The 19,772-nt window shown below is 44.9% G+C and overlaps 2 protein-coding genes across 3 annotated transcripts; one reads left to right on the top strand and one right to left on the bottom strand.

The window, feature by feature from the left end:
- The first annotated feature begins 337 nt into the window (after window positions 1-337).
- LOC127049612 (zinc finger and SCAN domain-containing protein 29-like) lies at window positions 338-3,817 on the top strand. Its single transcript, XM_050950689.1, has 2 exons — window positions 338-1,219; window positions 3,217-3,817. The coding sequence occupies exons 1-2, from the start codon at window positions 697-699 to the stop codon at window positions 3,720-3,722; spliced, it is 1,029 nt and encodes a 342-aa protein (XP_050806646.1). The 5' UTR covers window positions 338-696; the 3' UTR covers window positions 3,723-3,817.
- LOC127049604 (fibrinogen alpha-1 chain-like) lies at window positions 1,243-2,904 on the bottom strand. Of its 2 annotated transcripts, XM_050950641.1 has the most exons (5): window positions 2,277-2,904; window positions 1,855-1,959; window positions 1,643-1,748; window positions 1,381-1,590; window positions 1,243-1,328 (listed from the first exon to the last, which is right to left on the bottom strand). In XM_050950641.1, the coding sequence occupies exons 1-4, from the start codon at window positions 2,859-2,861 to the stop codon at window positions 1,457-1,459; spliced, it is 930 nt and encodes a 309-aa protein (XP_050806598.1). In that variant the 5' UTR covers window positions 2,862-2,904; the 3' UTR covers window positions 1,243-1,328; window positions 1,381-1,456. The 2 variants fall into 2 exon arrangements, 1 of the variants encoding a protein (XP_050806598.1); XR_007774016.1 differs by lacking the exons at window positions 1,643-1,748; window positions 1,855-1,959 and having other exon boundaries at window positions 1,243-1,274; window positions 1,381-1,537.
- Window positions 3,818-19,772: the final 15,955 nt, after the last annotated feature.

Below are 19,772 nucleotides of genomic sequence, written 5' to 3'. Positions count from 1 at the left end.
AGTCCGCCAAACCTGCCAACGTGGCAGGTAAACAAACTGGCCTGGCCCACCAGGGTGCTTACCCTGGTAAGCCACGTGCCAGAGGTTCCCGACCCCTGGTCTAGAGGTTATTGGGAAGGTGAGTGTATTAGTTATGCGTGTGATCCTCATCTAAGTGCAAATCAATATGGCTCCATTGACTTTAATAGAGTTACCATTTACACCACCTGAAGACCTATGCTGAAATTTTTGAACTATCTGTTGTACTCACTGCTGCTATGATGTGAGAAACAGGTGTTAGTGAGGAATCCAAGAGTAGTCTTAGGGCTTGTCTACATCAGAAAGTTGCAGCGCTTGTGAGGGAGTTACAGCGCTGCAACTTTGAAGGTGTACACATCTGCAGGGCATCACCAGCGCTGCAACTCCCTGTTTGCAGCGCTGACCGTACTCCCGTTTTGTCTCGGGTGTAGAGGATCCAGCGCTGGTGATCCAGCGCTGGTAATGCAATGTAGACACTTACCAGCGCTTTTCTTGACCTCCGTGGAATAAGCAGGTATCCCAGCATACCTGAGGATACCTCTCTGGTAATCAAGAAAACTCCTCTGCCCTGTGCTCACCTGACCCCTCCTTTAAATCCCCCGGGAAATTTAAAAAATCACCTTCCTGTTTGCTCAGTCAGGCGTGGAGTGCAATTAATCAATCAATCATTCAGCGACCATGCCTCCACGCAACAAACGAGCCCCAGCATGGACCAATGCAGAGCTGCAGGATCTAATTAGTGTGTGGGGAGATGAGGCTATTCAAACACAGCTGCGCTCCAGAAGGAGAAACTACGATACCTATGGTCAGATATCGCAGTCCATGCTGAGAAGGGGCCACGAACGGGACGCCTTGCAATGCAGAGTAAAAATTAAGGAGATGAGGAGTGCATACTGCAAAGCCCGTGAGGGAAACCGACGCTCAGGAGCAGCCCCCACAACCTGCAGGTTTTACAAGGAGCTGGATGCCATACTTGGGTGTGACCCCACCGTGAATCCTAGGAGCACGATGGAGAGTTCAAAGCAGGGAGAAGTGGGGGATGGTGTAGAGGATGAATACAGTGATGCTACTGGCGTTGAGGGGGACACCCCAGAGTCTCAGGACACAGGCAGCCAGGAGCTCTTCTCCAGCCCTGAGGAGACTAGCCAGTCACAGCAGCTGGAAGCGGACGTTGATGAGGAAGCTGAGGATCGTGCTCGTGGTAAGTAGATTGCAATGCTCTGTCCGTCCCCCACCCCCCCTTCCAAGCGTGAAACCTGCCCTGCGGTGTGCTCTGTCCGTCCCCCACCCCCCCCTTCCAAGCGGGAAACCTGCCCTGCGGTGTGCTTCTTCCTCACCGATCCCCCCTTCCAAGCGGGAAACCTGCCCTGCGGTGTGCTCTGTCCGTCCCCCACCCCCCCTTCCAAGCGGGAACCGTGTCCTGCGGGGTGCTTCTTCCTCACCGATCCCCCCTTCCAAGCGGGAACCGTGTCCTGCGGGGTGCTTCTTCCTCACCGATCCCCCCTTCCAAGCGTGAAACCTGCCCTGCGGTGTGCTCTGTCCGTCCCCCACCCCCCCTTCCAAGCGGGAAACCTGCCCTGCGGTGTGCTTCTTCCTCACCGATCCCCCCTTCCAAGCGGGAAACCTGCCCTGCGGTGTGCTCTGTCCGTCCCCCACCCCCCCCTTCCAAGCGGGAACCGTGTCCTGCGGGGTGCTTCTTCCTCACCGATCCCCCCTTCCAAGCGTGAAACCTGCCCTGCGGTGTGCTCTGTCCGTCCCCCACCCCCCCCTTCCAAGCGGGAAACCTGCCCTGCGGTGTGCTTCTTCCTCACCGATCCCCCCTTCCAAGCGGGAAACCTGCCCTGCGGTGTGCTCTGTCTGTCCCCCACCCCCCCTTCCAAGCGGGAACCGTGTCCTGCGGGGTGCTTCTTCCTCACCGATCCCCCCTTCCAAGCGTGAAACCTGCCCTGCGGTGTGCTCTGTCCGTCCCCCACCCCCCCCTTCCAAGCGTGAAACCTGCCCTGCGGTGTGCTCTGTCCGTCCCCCACCCCCCCTTCCAAGCGTGAAACCTGCCCTGCGGTGTGCTCTGTCCGTCCCCCACCCCCCCTTCCAAGCGGGAACCGTGTCCTGCGGGGTGCTTCTTCCTCACCGATCCCCCCTTCCAAGCGTGAAACCTGCCCTGCGGTGTGCTCTGTCCGTCCCCCACCCCCCCTTCCAAGTGGGAAACCTGCCCTGCGGTGTGCTTCTTCCTCACCGATCCCCCCTTCCAAGCGGGAAACCTGCCCTGCGGTGTGCTCTGTCCGTCCCCCACCCCCCCTTCCAAGCGGGAACCGTGTCCTGCGGGGTGCTTCTTCCTCACCGATCCCCCCTTCCAAGCGTGAAACCTGCCCTGCGGTGTGCTCTGTCCGTCCCCCACCCCCCCCTTCCAAGCGTGAAACCTGCCCTGCGGTGTGCTCTGTCCGTCCCCCACCCCCCCCTTCCAAGCGTGAAACCTGCCCTGCGGTGTGCTCTGTCCGTCCCCCACCCCCCCTTCCAAGCGGGAACCGTGTCCTGCGGGGTGCTTCTTCCTCACCGATCCCCCCTTCCAAGCGGGAAACCTGCCCTGCGGTGTGCTCTGTCCGTCCCCCACCCCCCCTTCCAAGCGGGAACCGTGTCCTGCGGGGTGCTTCTTCCTCACCGATCCCCCCTTCCAAGCGTGAAACCTGCCCTGCGGTGTGCTCTGTCCGTCCCCCACCCCCCCTTCCAAGCGGGAAACCTGCCCTGCGGTGTGCTCTGTCCGTCCCCCACCCCCCCTTCCAAGCGGGAAACCTGCCCTGCGGTGTGCTCTGTCCGTCCCCCACCCCCCCCTTCCAAGCGGGAACCATGTCCTGCGGGGTGCTTCTTCCTCACCGATCCCCCCTTCCAAGCGTGAAACCTGCCCTGCAGTGTGCTCTGTCCGTCCCCCACCCCCCCTTCCAAGCGGGAACCGTGTCCTGCAGGGTGCTTCTTCCTCACCGATCCCCCCTTCCAAGCAGGAACCAAGGCATCCCGCTAACATGGGAGAATTTTAAGCAAAAGTACTCACCCCATTGCTAGACATGTCTTAGCTTTCTTGAACTCTACAGTGTTATGTGAGGTATGTGAGAGGGATGCTACCTACAGTTTCCAATGTCCTTCAAAAGTTGATAATAAACAATGATGCCCCTGTGTATTACATGTCTCTATCTCTATTTTTTCTAGACAACTCGAGTAATGCGGCTGTGTCACCGGCCTCACGTAGATTGCAGAATTTGAGGCGCAATCCTAGGAAATCAAAAGAGGAGCTGATCAAGACCGTTCTGAACCACTACAACAGGGAAAGTAGGAAGACTGAGGAGTGGAGAAAAAGTGTACAGGAATGGAGGCTGACTGAAAGCAGGAGACAGGAATTGTCTGCCAAAAGAATAGCCAGGCAGATGATGAGACTCCTGTCTCGCCAAACCAAGTCTTTTGAGTCTCTTGTAGCCATGCAGGCAAATATATACCGTGATAACCCACAGGCTTCCAAAAGCAATGTTCCTTGTCCCCCTGTGTATCCTCAAAATAGCTTTATGCAGCACCCAGTTCCTTATTATCATCAGCTGCCCCCAACACCTATAACATCACCTAGTAACCAAGATATGTTTAATTCTTACCCAGTGCACTCCACCCCCATCATTCTGCAGCAAAGTAATGGTGAGTTGCATCAGACGGTTACAATTGAGTAAAATAGGAAATAGTAAAACCTCTGAATGTACTGTGAACCACCCATACCCCCTTACCTGTTTTTTACTGTATGACAAATAAAAGGTTTTGGTTTGTATTTCTTTCCATATGTTTTATTGGTGATAGAAATGGCTAATTATACACAGCAAGGTAAAGCAAAGCACAACACATGCACCAAACATTACTGCTGGCTCTCAGCATCAAATTGCTCCCTTATAGCATCCCTAATCCTTGAAGCCCTTTCCTGGGCCTCCCTATTAGCCCTGCTCTCTGGCTGAGCAAACTCATTCTCCAAACGTATAACCTCGGAGGTCCATTCCTCACTGAACCTTTCACCCTTCCCTTCACAAATATTATGGAGGGTGCAGCACGCGGATATAACTGCGGTAATGCTGCTTTCCATCAAATCTAGCTTCCCGAACAGACTGCGCCAGCGAGCTTTCAAACGGCCAAAAGCACGCTCCACAGTCATTCTACAGCGGCTCAACCTGTAGTTGAAACGTTCCTTGCTCCTGTCAAGCTTCCCAGTATATGGTTTCATGAGCCATGGCATTAATGGGTAAGCGGGGTCTCCCAGAATCACGATGGGCATTTCCACGTCCCCTACTGTTATATTGTGATCTGGGAAAAAGGTACCGGCCCTAAGCCTCCAGAACAGGGCACTGTTCCTAAATATGCGTGCATCGTGCACCTTTCCAGGCCATCCAGAGTAAATGTCAGTGAAATGCCCACGGTGATCCACAAGCGCTTGCAGAACCACAGAGAAGTACCCCTTGCGATTAATATACTCCGATGCCAGGTGGGGTGGAGAGATAATAGGAATATGCGTCCCATCTACTGCCCCTCCACAGTTAGGGAAGCCCATTTCTGCAAAGCCATCTAAAATGTCCTGCACGTTACCAAGAGTCACGGTTCTTCTTGTCAGTGTTCGATTAATGGCCCTGCAAACTTGCATCAGCACCATTCCAACGGTGGACTTTCCCACTCCGAACTGGTTCGCCACAGATCGGAAACAGTCTGGAGTTGCCAGCTTCCAGATTGCAATAGCCACCCGCTTCTCCACAGAAAGGGCATCTCTAAATCTCGTGTTCATGCGCCGCAGGTTGGGGGCGAGATCATCACAAAGTCCCATGAAAGTGGCTTTCCTCATACGAAAGTTCTGCAGCCACTGCTCGTCATCCCATGATTGCAGGACGATGTGATCCCACCACTCAGTGCTGGTTTCCCGAGCCCAAACGCGCCGGTCCACGGAGCAGAGCACATCTGTTATTGCCACTAGCATTGTACTGTCTGCATATTGATGCGATTCAGTACCATCGTCCGACTCCTCAATGTCAGTCACACGCACATTTAGCAGCCTAAGGATTAGATCCACAGTAAGGCGAGATGTGCTGGCAATAGTCATTAGTAAGGTATTCAGTACCTGAGGATCCATTCTTGAAAGATAATGCAGAAAAACCGCTTTAGAGTCACAATGCTGCCACAGTGCTCCGCATGTGTACCAAAGCAACGCTGGCCGTTGGAACAGGAACAGGAAGCAGAAGGACAATCACACTTCCTTCCCCTTCCCACAAGCCCCAGCGCCGCTGTGGGACGAGGTGCCCTGTGGGATAGCCGCCCACAATGCATCACTCCCAACAGCGCTGCAGTGTGGCCACATCTAACAGCACTTACAGCGCTGCTAGCAGTAAGTGTGGACACTCTGCAGCGCTGGCCCTATACAGCTGTCCTAATACAGCTATAACAACCAGCGCTGCAAAGTTTTAGATGTAGACATGGCCTTAGACTGTGAACTGATATCCTAAGATGTGCCTGCTACATATATGGACTGAGGCCTGGTCTAGATGTAATTTTTGTACCAGTATAACTATTTCAGCTAGAGAAGTGATATTTTTTCTTTGCCAGCACAGTTATATCATTAAAATCCCTAGTATGGACAAAGTTGCACCAGTATAAAGATGACTTATTATCAGTATAGCTTATTTCCCCTCCTTTATGAGAACAAGTTATGCTGTTTATAAAGATGTTTATAGCCAGTATAGCTGCACTCGCAGTAGGGAGGGTTGAACCGCTTGAAATATACAGGTATAGTTAAAGCAGTACAACTCTTGTGTGTAGGAAAGCCCAGAGACCAATCTGCTTGGCTGATATATGGCCCCAATGTGTGGTTCATAAATTGTATGCTGACCATGCAGATCAGACTTCATTAAGTACATGGAAACAGCTGTTCATAACTAAATAATCCCCTCTAATCCCTCCAAACTAGTAAAAACAACAAACCTCCAAATACCAAAACAATCCGACTAAAACAAATGTATAATTTCTAGCCTGAGACATATTATGATGGTCAAAAAGACATCAGGAAAATATTCCATAACTGAAACTCCCTGCTATTCCTGTTTGCTAAACATCTTGTAAAATTCACGGCATACTTTGCAGAAAAATGCTACCCTGTTCTAAGATCTCAGATTGAAAATTCAGGTAGATGTGTTCAATTTTGGCAAACACTGGGTTTAGGAAATGATTACACATGCAGTAATTATAAAGGCTTAAGTTATTATCTTATGTGTAGGCAGAAAAACTGCAGTGTTCCCTAGTGGAGTGTGAGCTGCATTCTTCTGCTGGGTTGGGAGAGGAAGAATTGCCCCTCATGGAAGAAAGACATGGTTAGGTCCTGTCACATGACATTTCTTGTATGAGTCAAAGACTTGTAAGTACAGTGAAGTCAGGGAAAGCAGAAAGCCAGGAGTCAATTATAAAGAGAGCTGTTTGGAACTTATTTTTTTCAGGCTGATTTGACCTGAATCAAAACATTTCATTTTCAGTTGGCTAAGAAAACTTATTACACTATATTTGCTTAGTACGGTGGTCCCCAACCTTTCATCGTGGGTGCCAGACGAAGGACCGTGGCGGTGGTGGAGCATCTGCCAAAATGCCACTGAATTTCTGCAGCATTTTGGCGGTGACGCCTCTCGATGAAATCACTTGTCGGCAGCAAGCAGCATCATCGAGAGGTGTCGCCGCCGAAATGCCACTGAAATTCGGCGGCATTTCGGCTGATGCTCCACCGCCGGCCAGGACACGGGCGCATTTAGATGCCCCCGCGGGCAGCCTGGCACCTGTGGGCACCACGTTGGGGACCCCTGGCTTAGTGCATTGACTTATGAGACTTGCAGTTTGGACCTTCATAGTCTCCTATGTCCAAGCTCCCTGAAGGACTACATCTCCCACAATGCAATGTAGATTTCTATCTGATTGAGCTGTGTGGTGCATCTTGGGAATCATGTTATTATAGATGCAGCGTGAAAGATGTTCAACCATGGAGCCTAGTGTCCCCATTCTTCCCTATGTGCAAGAAGCCATGGCTGGACTACATGTCCTCTAATGCATCCAGAGTCATGTGACTCCCAAGATACACCACACAACTCCTTCAGCTAGGTCTACTTTGCATTGTGGGAGTTGCAGTTCTCTGGGGATCCCAGCCTACAGAAGACAAAGGAAGGGTAAATCATAACTCTCATAAGGCAATGGGAATGTGGTTGAAAGTTGATCTGACTCAAAACAGTTTCACTTCAAGAATGACCAAATTTTTTTTAATCAAAGATTTAAAAATGAAACATTTTCAAAAAAAAAAACATTTTTCAGAATTTTTGTTCCATATAAAGTTTTGAAATTTCAATTTTTCACCCCATTTGGGATGAAAACAAATGTTGGAATGTCAGTTTCCCATAGGGTGGAAATAATGAATATTGCTCAGCTCTGTTGATAAATATGAAAATAAGAGACGTAGTTTAAGATTGCATAAAAAAGCTCCATTTTAATTTATAGAATCCCAGTAACTTGACATCTGATACAATCTCCCCTTTATAAAATGTATCCTTAAGGACAATAAGGCACTGAACTGAAACTCTTGTGCTGAACTCAAACCTACGCAAGCTATTGATCTCAAATAAATTCCTAGGTTAGAGTGACTTCCTAACATTAGAAACTAACTCTATAGTCCTTTGGGTTCCAATTCTTAATGATTTCAGACAAGGAGCTTCCTTTACTTTTCCATTCAGGTTCTTTCTGTTTTCTCCTTACATGTATATATTGTTCCCCATTTTAAGACTTTTACACCATTATGTCTTTTAGCCATGGAGAAGTATTGGACCACCACCAACAAACCACCCCTATAAACAAACTAAAATTAATACATACAAACCAAATATTAACAATTATCAGTTTTCCATTCTACATGAGAAGTGGCAATACTGCTTGCTTTGCAACACTGCATACCTAACACAAGGAGCTCTGTATACATTTCTAAATAAGCAGCACTTACAACCTTTCATCACGCAACCTATGGTGGAGTCCAACAGCTGCTAACACCATGACTTCTTTTGATTCTGGAAAAACTCTGCCAAAAAATGTTATCCTAAGATAAATATGTGTCAAACTTCTACTTTCTAAACTAAAAACAATTGCAAAAAAAAAAAAAAAAAAAAAAAGAAGAAGGAAGAATCCAGCTCTGCACTGTGCATTCTACAGTTGGGTTTTCCTTTCTATCTTTCACTCATAACTCAGCAAAGGGTTTATAATATACAAAACATTGTTGAAATAAGTCTTTCGCAGGCAGAGCCATTGTGCTTCCTTGTTCCATGTTCTAAATCAAGCTGTAAAGTCAACACCCGGTTGAAAAGGGACCTGCCACAACCCTCTTCAGACCAGTGAAAATGAGAGTGTGAGTGAGGGTGGGGGAGAGTGAGCGATGGAAGGATAGGGGATTAAATGAGTGGGGCGGAGCCTCGGAGAAGAGGCGGGACAAGGGTTTGGTTTTGTTCAGTAAGAAAGTTGCCAAGTCTCTATAGGTTTGATAAGCTTCAAGATCAACTTATCCAGAAAGATCTTGAGAAATATCTCAGAAGGAAAAAGCTAAGAATGTAGATGTGTTTATGAAGTGCGAGCTGCGGTCCTCCGAACTTGCCAACGCGGCAGATAAACAAACTGGCCCGGCCCGCCAGGGTGCTTACCCTGGCGAGCCATGTGCCAGAGGTTGCCAACCCTGTTTCAGCTGCTTGAAATTTCTTTATTGGTAAGAACTGACAATCAATTACTTCCAATAAATCTACTGGAAATTTACTAATTTTTGTCTACAAAGTTGTCAGCTGCATTTTCCTTTCCCTTTGATCTCTGCTTTAATAATATTGTTTTCTTTCCAGTACTAAATGAAAAATTAGAACTTGTTCTAAATGAGTCTTGCATATTTGATAAAGTTTAGGAATTAGACTATGATTTTATTTTTTTTTTAACCAATTCTGAATGCCTACATCTATACCACTTATAAATCACTTCAAACCTGCCCTTCTGTAGTTAATAAAATTATTTTAACGTTTTATCTAAGACACTATGTTTTTGATTGAAGTTTGGGGAATCGGCTCAGGTATAAAAGCTGGTGCATATTCATACCCTTTGAAGGTACGACAAATTAATTAATCAGCTTATTCTGATCCAGAGGGTCTTGAGCAGTGTAAGACACACATTTCTTAGGTGCAAGGCTGAGCCTGAGGGAATTTGCTATTGTCTTCTTGTATACAGTTCATGAGTGGCCATGAGAGTCTTCATGTAACTTTGCTGGGTGTGCCTCTGCATGCTGATGGCTGAGTGAACAGAGACATGTGGGGTTTGTTGTTCACCAGCACAGCAGTCTAGAAGACTTCCTGGACAGAAGAGTTAAAGGCGGCACCATGATTCTACAACCTAGATTGTACCCAGGGGGATGTCACAGCACAAACCTCCAGTGCTTGAGACAGTACCCTGCTTTGTGCAGGAGAGGGAGTGGCTCTATAGCCTGGAACGAAATCCACAGTGAGGGTTAATAAGAATTTTGTTACTCGTACCCATAAGTACTGATGGGCCATAATACAGCTAGCTCACATTACTCCCTGGGTAGTATATCTAAGATGAGAGAAGATTCTGGAGTGGTTACAGGCCTGCTCTTTCTGACTAGGGGTGTAGCAGGATGTTATGGAATATTTCTCTTCCTACTCTGTCAGTATTCCACAGCTAAAAATGTCCCAAAAGCTCCTTATTTCCCAATTCTGTTATTGGAAATCCCATATGAGAGAATAAGGATGAGCATAGTTGGGCCTACAGAAAAGAGCTCCCTAGGAAATCAATAGACATGTTGTGGTAGACTACACCACTAGCTGTCCAGAAGCCATACTTTTGCATTTGGCTAAGGTGACAGCAATTGATCCTGAGCTTATGAGACTCTTTGCCTGGGTAGGTTTTCTGTAGGAAATATTTACTGATCAAGGCTCCAACTTCACATCTCAGGTGATGCATGAACTATACTCCCTCCTTAAAATCAAGGCTCTGAGAACATCAGTGCACCATCTGCACACAGATGGCCTTGTGGAAAGATTTAACAAAACAATGAGGAATATGCTGAAGTTGTTTGTCAGAACCAAACCTAAGTACTGGGATCAATCCTTCTGCCACTGCAATTTTCCATGCTAGAGGTACCCCAACCCTCCATGGGTTCTCATTCTTTGAACTGATCAAGAGATGCCAGCCCTGGGGAATTCTGGTGTGTTGTGAGAATGGTCAGAGTAGCAAGATGCAAACTCGCTAGGCAAAACACAGTACATTGTTTGCCTACAGGAGCATCTTAAGTTGTTGAGCAACTTTGTAAAAGAGAATCTCATCCAGGCTCAACAGAGGCAAGAACAAGGGCACACTCAAAAGGCATGCTTAAGGAACTTTGCAGACTGGAGGCAGGAATCTGTTGCTACCTCTGAGTCCAAATTGATGGTCGCTGGCAGGGCCCATTCAAGGTGCTTAGGCAAATGGACCTGGTAGACTATAAGAGGAGGAAAGAGAGTAAGGTTTACCATGTAAATTTTCTCTAGCTATGGAAGACCCAGGAAATCCTCCTGATAGACCCTAGGCTGGTGTGCCTTGAACTTGGACCTGAGGTAGCTGTTTTTTCCGTAATCTGGGTGCATTCTGTTAAGTGAGGTCCTTACACCAGTTCAGAAGATTTAATTGGTTTGAATGAGCCAAGATTTTGCTATAGCGTTCTCCACAAGTCCATAGAGAACACACATAATACAACAATCATCTGGAAACAGCACAAGGGTAACTGGCTAGGGAAAATACCTGGCCCTAACCTCACACTAAAAGAAGAGGTGTAGGCAATGCTAAAAATGGGAGTCCCTTGAGAAGTCTAAGAGCAAGTAGGACTATAAAGCCTACTCCCCAGAGCAGGTGGAAGTGCCTGATTTTGTATGGACTTTCAGAAGGTCAATGCCATCATAAAGTTTGATGCTGACACAATGCCGAGGTATGTGTAGGACCCATGGATCTTGAAAGGTGTGCTGTTCAGGGTGTTAATCATTGTAGCAGTGGAGATACGCTAGCAGGTTTTGCATCTTTTCTTCTGGCAGGGTCAGTTGCCACCTTGAGTTGATGTGTCCTGGTCTGTGGTGAGCTTAATTCTGGTGAAGGGCTTTTCATGGGCCACCTTGAAGAAGAATTTCTGGACAAAGGCATCTCAAAACCTGAGCTACATCAATGATATTTTCATCCTCTGGACAAATGACTTAAATTCCCTCATAGATTTCCACCACAACTTCAACAACAACCACTCGTTGATTAAACTCTCTCTGTAATATACCCACACACCTAGACACCACAATCAGCTTCAACAATGGAATACTATAGATAAGAAACCCAGGGATAAACACACCTGCCTTCAAAGATCCAGTAATAACCCCAAACACAACAAGCAATTTCCACCCCGGAGAAAATCTGGGCTATACTCCTTGACACACTCAAAAATGCCTTCAATAAACAAGGAGACCCCACTAGAGAAATAGATTGCATCATGGAATGGGCCACCCAAATACCCCAAGAGAATCTGCTTCAACAGGCAGGGTGGTGTTCTGTGGCCTGCGTTGTGCAGGAGGTCAGACTAGATGATCAGATTGGTCCCTTCTGACCTATGAGTCTATGAGTCTATAACACAGAAATGAAAGCCCCTCCAACTGCACACTCCTAGTTCTTACCTAGCACCTTACACTGGAAGCCACGAGGGGCATTATCAAACAATTGCAATCCATACTTGATGACAACCCTATCCTGAAAGAAATCTTTCCTGAGCACCCTCTTCTGGTCTTCAGACAACCCACCAGCCTCTCCAAGCTCATTATCAGAAGCAAGCTCCCCACAGACCAAGACATTCTAACTAAAAGTGGCACCAGATCCTGCTGGATTAACAGATGCAAAATCTGCAGACATTTCTGTACTGCTACAATGATCAACACTTCCCTCAACACACATATCAATATCCAAGGGTGCTACATGTCCCTATTGCAATATATGGTGTACCTCTGTGATGAGTTGTCACTCTTCAGGGTGCAGTCTGGGAGCTGTTGAAACTGTTGTGCCCCCTAAGCATTCAGATGTGATGTCCACTCTCACACTGCTCTGCTGGTGACTCACAACCATCCTCTCCAGGGACTGTTATCACCCAACTTGACAGCAGGCGGTGCCACATACCCAACTGAGTTACCTGAGTGCTTAACCTAAGCCACTCATGGACAAACAGGAGTTCCCCAGTCAACTTCCCAGCTCCCCAGCCTTGTACCCCTACTGGAATATAAACCCAATTATGCGGTGTCTCACTGCACAGGGATCTATACGATGAAATCTTATTAATTAATTAGCTCCCCCCTCAATGTGGTGAAGATATGGAACAACCATTTTTACAGAGCTGAGATTTTCCCATACACTTCACTCAAAATATACTGGTTAAGATAAAACATAAAACAAGTTTATTAAGTAGAGAAAGATAGATATTAAGGGTTTATAAAAGTTAGCAAACAGATAAAAGCGGATTACCCAGCAAATAAACAAAACCACAAACTAAGCCTAATATACTAGATAGATAGGATCTGAATTACCACTATCTTACCCTGACTGATCATACAAGAAGTCTTACAGATTCTTCAGGTACAAGCTGAATCTGTTTTGCTGCTTGGGTCCCCCTCCCCCATTCCAAGACCTTTGTGTTCCAAAGATTCTTTCAGGTGTTGAGTTGTGGGGGAGTGAAGACATATCATGATGTCATTTCCCACCTTAGATAGTGTATCCATATGGTTGGAATCCTTTGTTCCATGCTAAGTTAGCAGCTCAGTTTGTGGAAAAATACTCATACCAAAATAGAGTATGATATCATGTGATCTGGTCACATGCCCTTGCATGTCTTGCTGAGTCATAACAGCCATTAGTCAGAGGCTGGCTGAAACTTTCCCAGATGAGGACAAACCTTTTCCATGGTCCATTGTTTTTGCTGATGGGCCTTTAGCACTGTCTTACTTCTTCACTGTTGTACCTGAAAGGCTAGCTGTAAGTGTTCCCAACTTCACAACATCTTTCAATAACACATACATAGCAAAACTTTATAACTTCACATACAATTATAACACATACAACAGGATATTAATGCTCAACAGATCAAGACTTCTAAAATGATACTTTACAAGGCATACTTTGTACAAGATGCCACATAATTATATCATAATCATACTATAATCTTATTAGTATGGTGAATGTGGGCTGTAGAGTGTTAACAGCTATGTGGGTGAAACCAGACAATCACTACACTCTCAAATGAACTCACACAGGAAAATGATAAAGACATCTGTGGGTGAACACTTTTTACAAATCGATCAGTCTATATCTGACCTCTCAGTCCGCATCTATTCAAAAGATGAGCCTGGGAGCTTAAATTCATAATTTTTCTAGACACTAAAAGTCATGATCTTAATAAAGACACTGGATTTATGGCTTATTACAACAATCTGTAACCCAGTAATCCCCCTTTTTGTCCTAAAACTGCAGGGATGTTAATGTCCCAATTCACCTTGAATGGTCCTTTTGAACAGGGGTTTTCAAACTCTGGGTTGTGGCTTCGCATGGTTAGCCACTGGCGGATGGGAGATGCTTTGTTTACCTGCAGCATCCACAGGTACTGCCGATTGCAACTCTCAGGGGCTGTGGTTGGCCGTTTCTGGACAATGGGAGCTGCGGGAAGTGGCAGCTTGGCCTACGCTGATTGCCACAGCTCCTATAGGCTGGGTACAGCGAACTGTGGCCACTGAGAGCTGCTATTGGCCATACCTGCAGACTCTGCAGGTATACAAAACATCTCTGGTCGGCCAGCAGCTAACCCTGTGAAGCCGCAACCCAGAGTTTGAAAATCCCTGCTTTAGAATATGTGCTAAGCTGTCTGTTTGATTTTATAGTTAGTTGTGGCACTGCAAATATGTTTCTAAGATATGAAGAAGAGCTCTGTATAGCTCATCTCTTACTGACAGAAGTTGCTTAATAAAAGATATTAACTCACCCTTCTTATACTTTGAATTTGTTCTTACTCAATTTCATCCTGTTTAATTCAAACCATTTCTTCAATTTGTCAAGATCATTTTGGTCTCCTCCAACTTCACATCTATCACAGCTCCCCTGCTAAAAGGCAAAACCACCAAGAAGTCAGTGTGGTGACCAGTGCGATGAAACATTTAATATCGTGATGGTGTGATTGATCCAGACACCAGTATGTGCCGAACCACACTTCACCAAGGAGTTTATTCTCTATATGGATTCTTCTGATGTCAGCCTGGGAGTGGTGTTCTCCGCGGACTTTTGGGGAGAAGACCATCCAGTTCTATATTTAAGCAGAAAGTTGTTCCCTAGGGAGAGATCATATTCAGTTATTGAGAAGGAAGCTTTAGCTATTAAGTGGGCTGTAGACTCCTTCAGATATACCTGTTGGAGAGTCTCTTTTTCCTAGTCACAGACCAGCTGCCTTTGTGGTAGCTACACTCCATGAAAGACTTAAATCCTTGGATTATGCGCTGCTATCTAGGACTTCAGGCCTATTGCTTCTGGGTGCAACATCGAGCAGGGAAAGAGAATGCAAATGCAGATTTTTTTTTTTATTTTAGGGAGATTGGGACTGAGGAGATGCTCGAGCTCTTGAGGGTGAGGGTATGTGATGGGACATGCTGCCATTCCACTGATAAAAAGGCATTCATTGGAGCACTCCTGCATTCAGGCAGCACCAATTAGTGCACCTGTAAAAACATGTTCCACCTGGAGAAGGGGAGCTTAAAAAGATAAAGTTTTCTACTGCAATGGGTGAAGAGATTGGTCAGGAAGAGAGGCTGCTAGGGGTTGCCAGTGAGCAAGGGTGGCACAGCCCAGGGTAGTGGCTGGCTTTTCCTTTCCTCCCCCTTTATCTCCTTGCTTTGGAAGCAGACTGATATTGCAAGCCTGGTACAGACAAGGGGCCTTGGAAGGCTGCTCCATTTTCCCCATGTCTGTTTCCAAGCCTGTTGCTTTCCTTGGACCTGTGCATCTGCTCCATCCCCAATGTTCTGCTCTGGCTTAATGCCCCGGCCATAAGTGATTTGTACAATATCACTTTCACAGAGCTAGAAATAGAACTAAGAAGTCCCCATTTCCTAGACTCTTGTTTAAATTTCACCATTTCCATTCTCTTTTGTCTACTGTACTAGTAATATTATTGATTTTGCTTTATTTAAAAACACTTACAAGAAAATAAGCAGAAAGACAGAAATATTTAGGAATCTTCTTTCCAATTCCCTTGAAGTGAGATTTATATTTTCTCCACTATTGTTTGGAATATTAATCAACTGTTTGTTTGTTTTTTTAAATCCTTTTGTTTTCCAGCCATTTGTTGCCTTTTCAGCAGTCCATGTTCTTGGTTGATTCAGGTTACTTCTCCCCCAGCCTTAAAATGGATATTGGAAGGTACTGGAGATTTTCAATAACCATATCTTCTTCAGGTAGTAAATCTTCAAAAAAATCTGTAGCTTTGTTTGATGATGAAAACATCATTTATATTGATCTCTTGTCCATCTGGCCCTTCTGTACAACACAAATTCAAAATGAAAATAATATAGCACTTCATTGTTCTGTCATATAAAAATGTGGCAGATCTTATTTGTTCCTAACACAATTAGACTAGGGCTTTTTCAAACTTCTCTTTTTAAAAAAATCAAAGAACTTTAAAATAAATTTCAAAATAAAGGGAATTTGCTGATATTCTCACAGCAGTCATTTAAAAGAAAAGTTTGTATAACCGCAAAATTGATTTGCACAATATATATAATATGGCTAGGTGAAAATGTGCATAGATGAGGCATTTGGCCACAATTCTACATTGGAGATGGAGCATATATATGTATAGAAGCTGAATTGTTGTGACCACTAAGTATATGACACAGAGCCCCCTGAAATCAGCCCAAGTCTTTACTCCGAATTCAATGGACATTGAAAGGCCATTTAAAATGTTATTTTGGGATATAACATTTTAAATGACTTTTTAATGTCCATTGAATTTGAAGAAAAGACTTGTACTGATTTCAGGGGGCTTTGGGTCAGATACTCAGCGGTCACAACAATTCTTATTCATCCATAGTATTACAGACCCACCTCTTAAGCCATGCTCCTCCCTTCCCATTCCCTCCCCATTTTAAAAACAGAAAAATAACAACACTGTTCTATGGTGGAGGGCCAGCAGATGAAAATCACATCCAATGGTTTCTCAGTGCTAGTGCTTCAATGAGATGCCAAGCACTTTCCCTGAGCAAAGCACTGTCTAGAATGCAATTTGACAGACTAGCCTTGGGCAAGATTAGACATTTGTGCAGCAGTTCATTTTTTGATACAAACATACCCCACTCTGTCACAGATACAGCTTAAAAGCCCTAATGAAAATGTTTCTGTTTCATAGTCTAATTCATAGTTGTTTCCATAGCATATTTTTTATTTAATAATATAATTTAATTTGGAGCCAAACTGCACCCTTTTGTCCATCACCCTCACTTAGTTCTTGTAGCTCTCACTTCTTGTGTAATAGTAGCCTTTAAATGGTAAAGTCCTGAAGGCAGATAACATGTTTATATGGCTTGTAAGGTGTATTACATATTGTAGGTAAGTCTAATAAATAATGAAATAGGTATGTTCTTAATTCCCTGCTGATTTTTGATGTCTCCAGAGAGATGTTGAACTTATTTACCTTTGGTGACAGTGACTATTATAAGATGTATTCCAACATCCCTCTGTTCAATTTATTTATATAAATTAAATTATCAGCTAATATTTCATTGCACGGTTATTAGAAAGACTGAAAAACAAACCCAGAATCTGTCTTCCTAAACATCCAGACTGTTCATATCTTCCTTCTCCTGCTGCAAGGATGGAGGGATGAACATATCCCATCGTTATGTTACCATCACCTTATGTCTATGCTATAGGTCTGCTGCATAAGTCACTATCTGAGGTGTTTCCCAGCATTAAATGTATTATTGTTTTTTCAATTTTTTTTTTTTTTTTTTGCTTTTCAGAAGTCAGAAGAGAAGGATCAAAGATGTTAGGGGGCAACTGAACTTTTCTTGATTGCTCAAGTATCATAGAAATAGCCACTCAATAATTGTCCTGTTCTGTTCATTCCCTCTTTCATGGCTTAAATCCCCAATTTGAACCTTAGAGTCCAAAAGATGGGGTACCAGCATGAACTCCTCTAAGCTTAATTACCAGCTTAGATCTAATAGGCTGCCACCAACCAGGACTTACAGTGCCTGGTACACTCTGGTCCCGCCAAACCCTTCCCTGGAGACCCCAAGACCCAGATCCCCTGGATCTTGACACACAGAAAGTAAACCCTTTCCCCCACCGTTGCCTCTCCCAGGCTTCTCCTCCCTGGGTTACCCTGGAAGATCACTGTGATTTAAACTTCTTGAATTTTAAAACACAGAGGAATTCCACCTCCACCCCTCCTCTCTCCCACCAATTCCCTGGTGAGTACCGACTCAATTTCCTTTGAGCCTTAACAAGGGGAAAATCAATTAGGTCTTTTAAAACGAAAACTTTTAATAAAAGAAAGAAAGAGTAAAGATCATCTCTGTAAATTCAAGATGGTATATTACAGGGTCTTTCAGCTTATAGACACTAGAGAGAAGCCTCCCCCTAGCAAAAATACAATTTAAAATACTTCCAGCAAAATACACATTTGCAAATACAGAAAACAATCAAAAGACTAAACTCGCCTTTTTCCTGGTACTTACTAAAATTTAGAAGAGAAGAGTTTTTTTCAGAAAGATTGGAGGAATCTGCTTACATGTCTGGTCCCTCTTGGAACCCAGAGAGAACACGGACAAAGAAAGAACACACAAACAAAGACTTCTCTCTACCGAGATTTGAAAGTATCTTGTCTCCTGATTGGTCCTCTGGTCAGGTGTTCCAGGTTCACTCTTAGTTAACCCTTTACAGGTGAAAGAGACATTAACCTTTAACTATCTGTTTATGACACGCCCCCCGAATCACAGACATTGGGGAACCTCACTGGCGGTGATTTTTTTTTCTAGAAGGATCAAAGATGTTAGGGGGCAACTGAATTTCCTTGATTGCTCAAGTATCAAAGAAATAGCCACTCAATAATTGTCCTGTTCTGTTCATTCCCTCTGAAACATCTGGCACCAGCCACCGTAGGAAGACAAGCTACTAGGCTATTGGATCACTGGTCAGACCCAGTATGAACATTCTTATGTATCTAAATTTTTGGCAAAGCAAAGCAAGTCACTACACTCAGTTTCATGAGATTCTCTGTCTGTAATGTAGTAACTTTTGTTAAACACATGTGATCATTTCCAAAATTTCAGGGAACATTGCAGGAACCAATAGGCAGAACCCCACTGATCTTGGCGAATATTAGAAAAGCTTGATTTCCACTAAAATCACCATTTGGTCACTTTGGGTTTGTCTACACTGAAGTTACACATCCATGGCAGGCCCATGCCAGCTAACTCAGATTTTCAGGGCTTGGGGTGAAGGGCTGTTTAATTGCAATGTAGCCATTTATGCTCAGGCTGGAGCCTGGGCTCTAGGACCCTGCGAGGTGGGAGGGTTCCAGAGCTCAGTCTGCAGCCCACACCTGACTGTCCACACTGCAATTGAACAACCATTTACCCTGAGCCCTGCAAATCTGAGTCAGCTGGTATCGCCTGCCATGAGTGTGTAACTGCAGTGTAGACAAACCCTCCAGATATGGGGGTGAGGTAGAGAATTGAGGGTTAGATTAGTAGACTCCACAGCCCCCACTCTGGCCAGAACTTGGTTGATTTTGGTGAAAAAATATTGGAAAAATGGACATTTTAGTGGAAACAAGCTTTTGGGGTTTACTGGAATGATGGCAGTGGTGTTGGGAGCAGGATATGAGCTTAAGAAATTAAGTGTGTGAGCTTATCATTATAGATGGCTATTTTGTACATATTGGCAAAGAAGCTAGTTGCTAGTAATTATCATCATCATTTTTTTCTAAAGTAAACTGAAGCAGATGTACTGTTTACATCCTGTATCTGTTATACATAAATTGTTGTTGCAAATGGCAGGGACCAATAAGGACAGACATAGGCAAAAGAATTTTTGGTCAAGTGACCACAACTTAATTATAGCTTAAACAGCAAAAAAGCTTGTTTCTAAAGACAAGCTATCTTGGGATAAGTAAAAAGAAGAGAAGTGACAGTTGCCCACAGCACTCATCAATCTATCCCCACTTTTGGTGATCAAATCCAGAGGAACTTACCTGCCTGAGACCAAACCAACAACTTAAACCCAAACCCTTTTTGGACTCAAGAAGTTCTGCAGCCTTTTTCAAGGCTTGAGGTCTTGACTGCAAACCCGAAACCTGCCACAAAAGGGTCACGATCAACTGAGAGTCTTGGGAAGGGAAATCCAAGAGTCTTGGGAAGGGAAATCCTGTATTTGTGCAGAGTACAGATACAGGGCAGGCACGACACAGAAAGCTTCCTCACACAATCCTTTTAATTTCCCTAACGTGCTGTGGAGAAGGGGATATGTTAATCTGAAATTGTATGATATGACAGTCTGCTAGAGGATACGTGCTATGTGACTGTGTATGTTGGGGTATGTTGTGGGACACAGACCAAAAAGAGGATTTGGCACTGGGGACACAGAGGCTT

This window comes from Gopherus flavomarginatus, chromosome 1, assembly GCF_025201925.1.
Source record: "Gopherus flavomarginatus isolate rGopFla2 chromosome 1, rGopFla2.mat.asm, whole genome shotgun sequence".
NCBI classification, from domain to species: domain Eukaryota; kingdom Metazoa; phylum Chordata; order Testudines; family Testudinidae; genus Gopherus; species Gopherus flavomarginatus.
The sequence above is the reverse complement of the archived record's forward strand: the minus strand, read 5'-3'. Positions and strand labels throughout refer to the sequence as shown.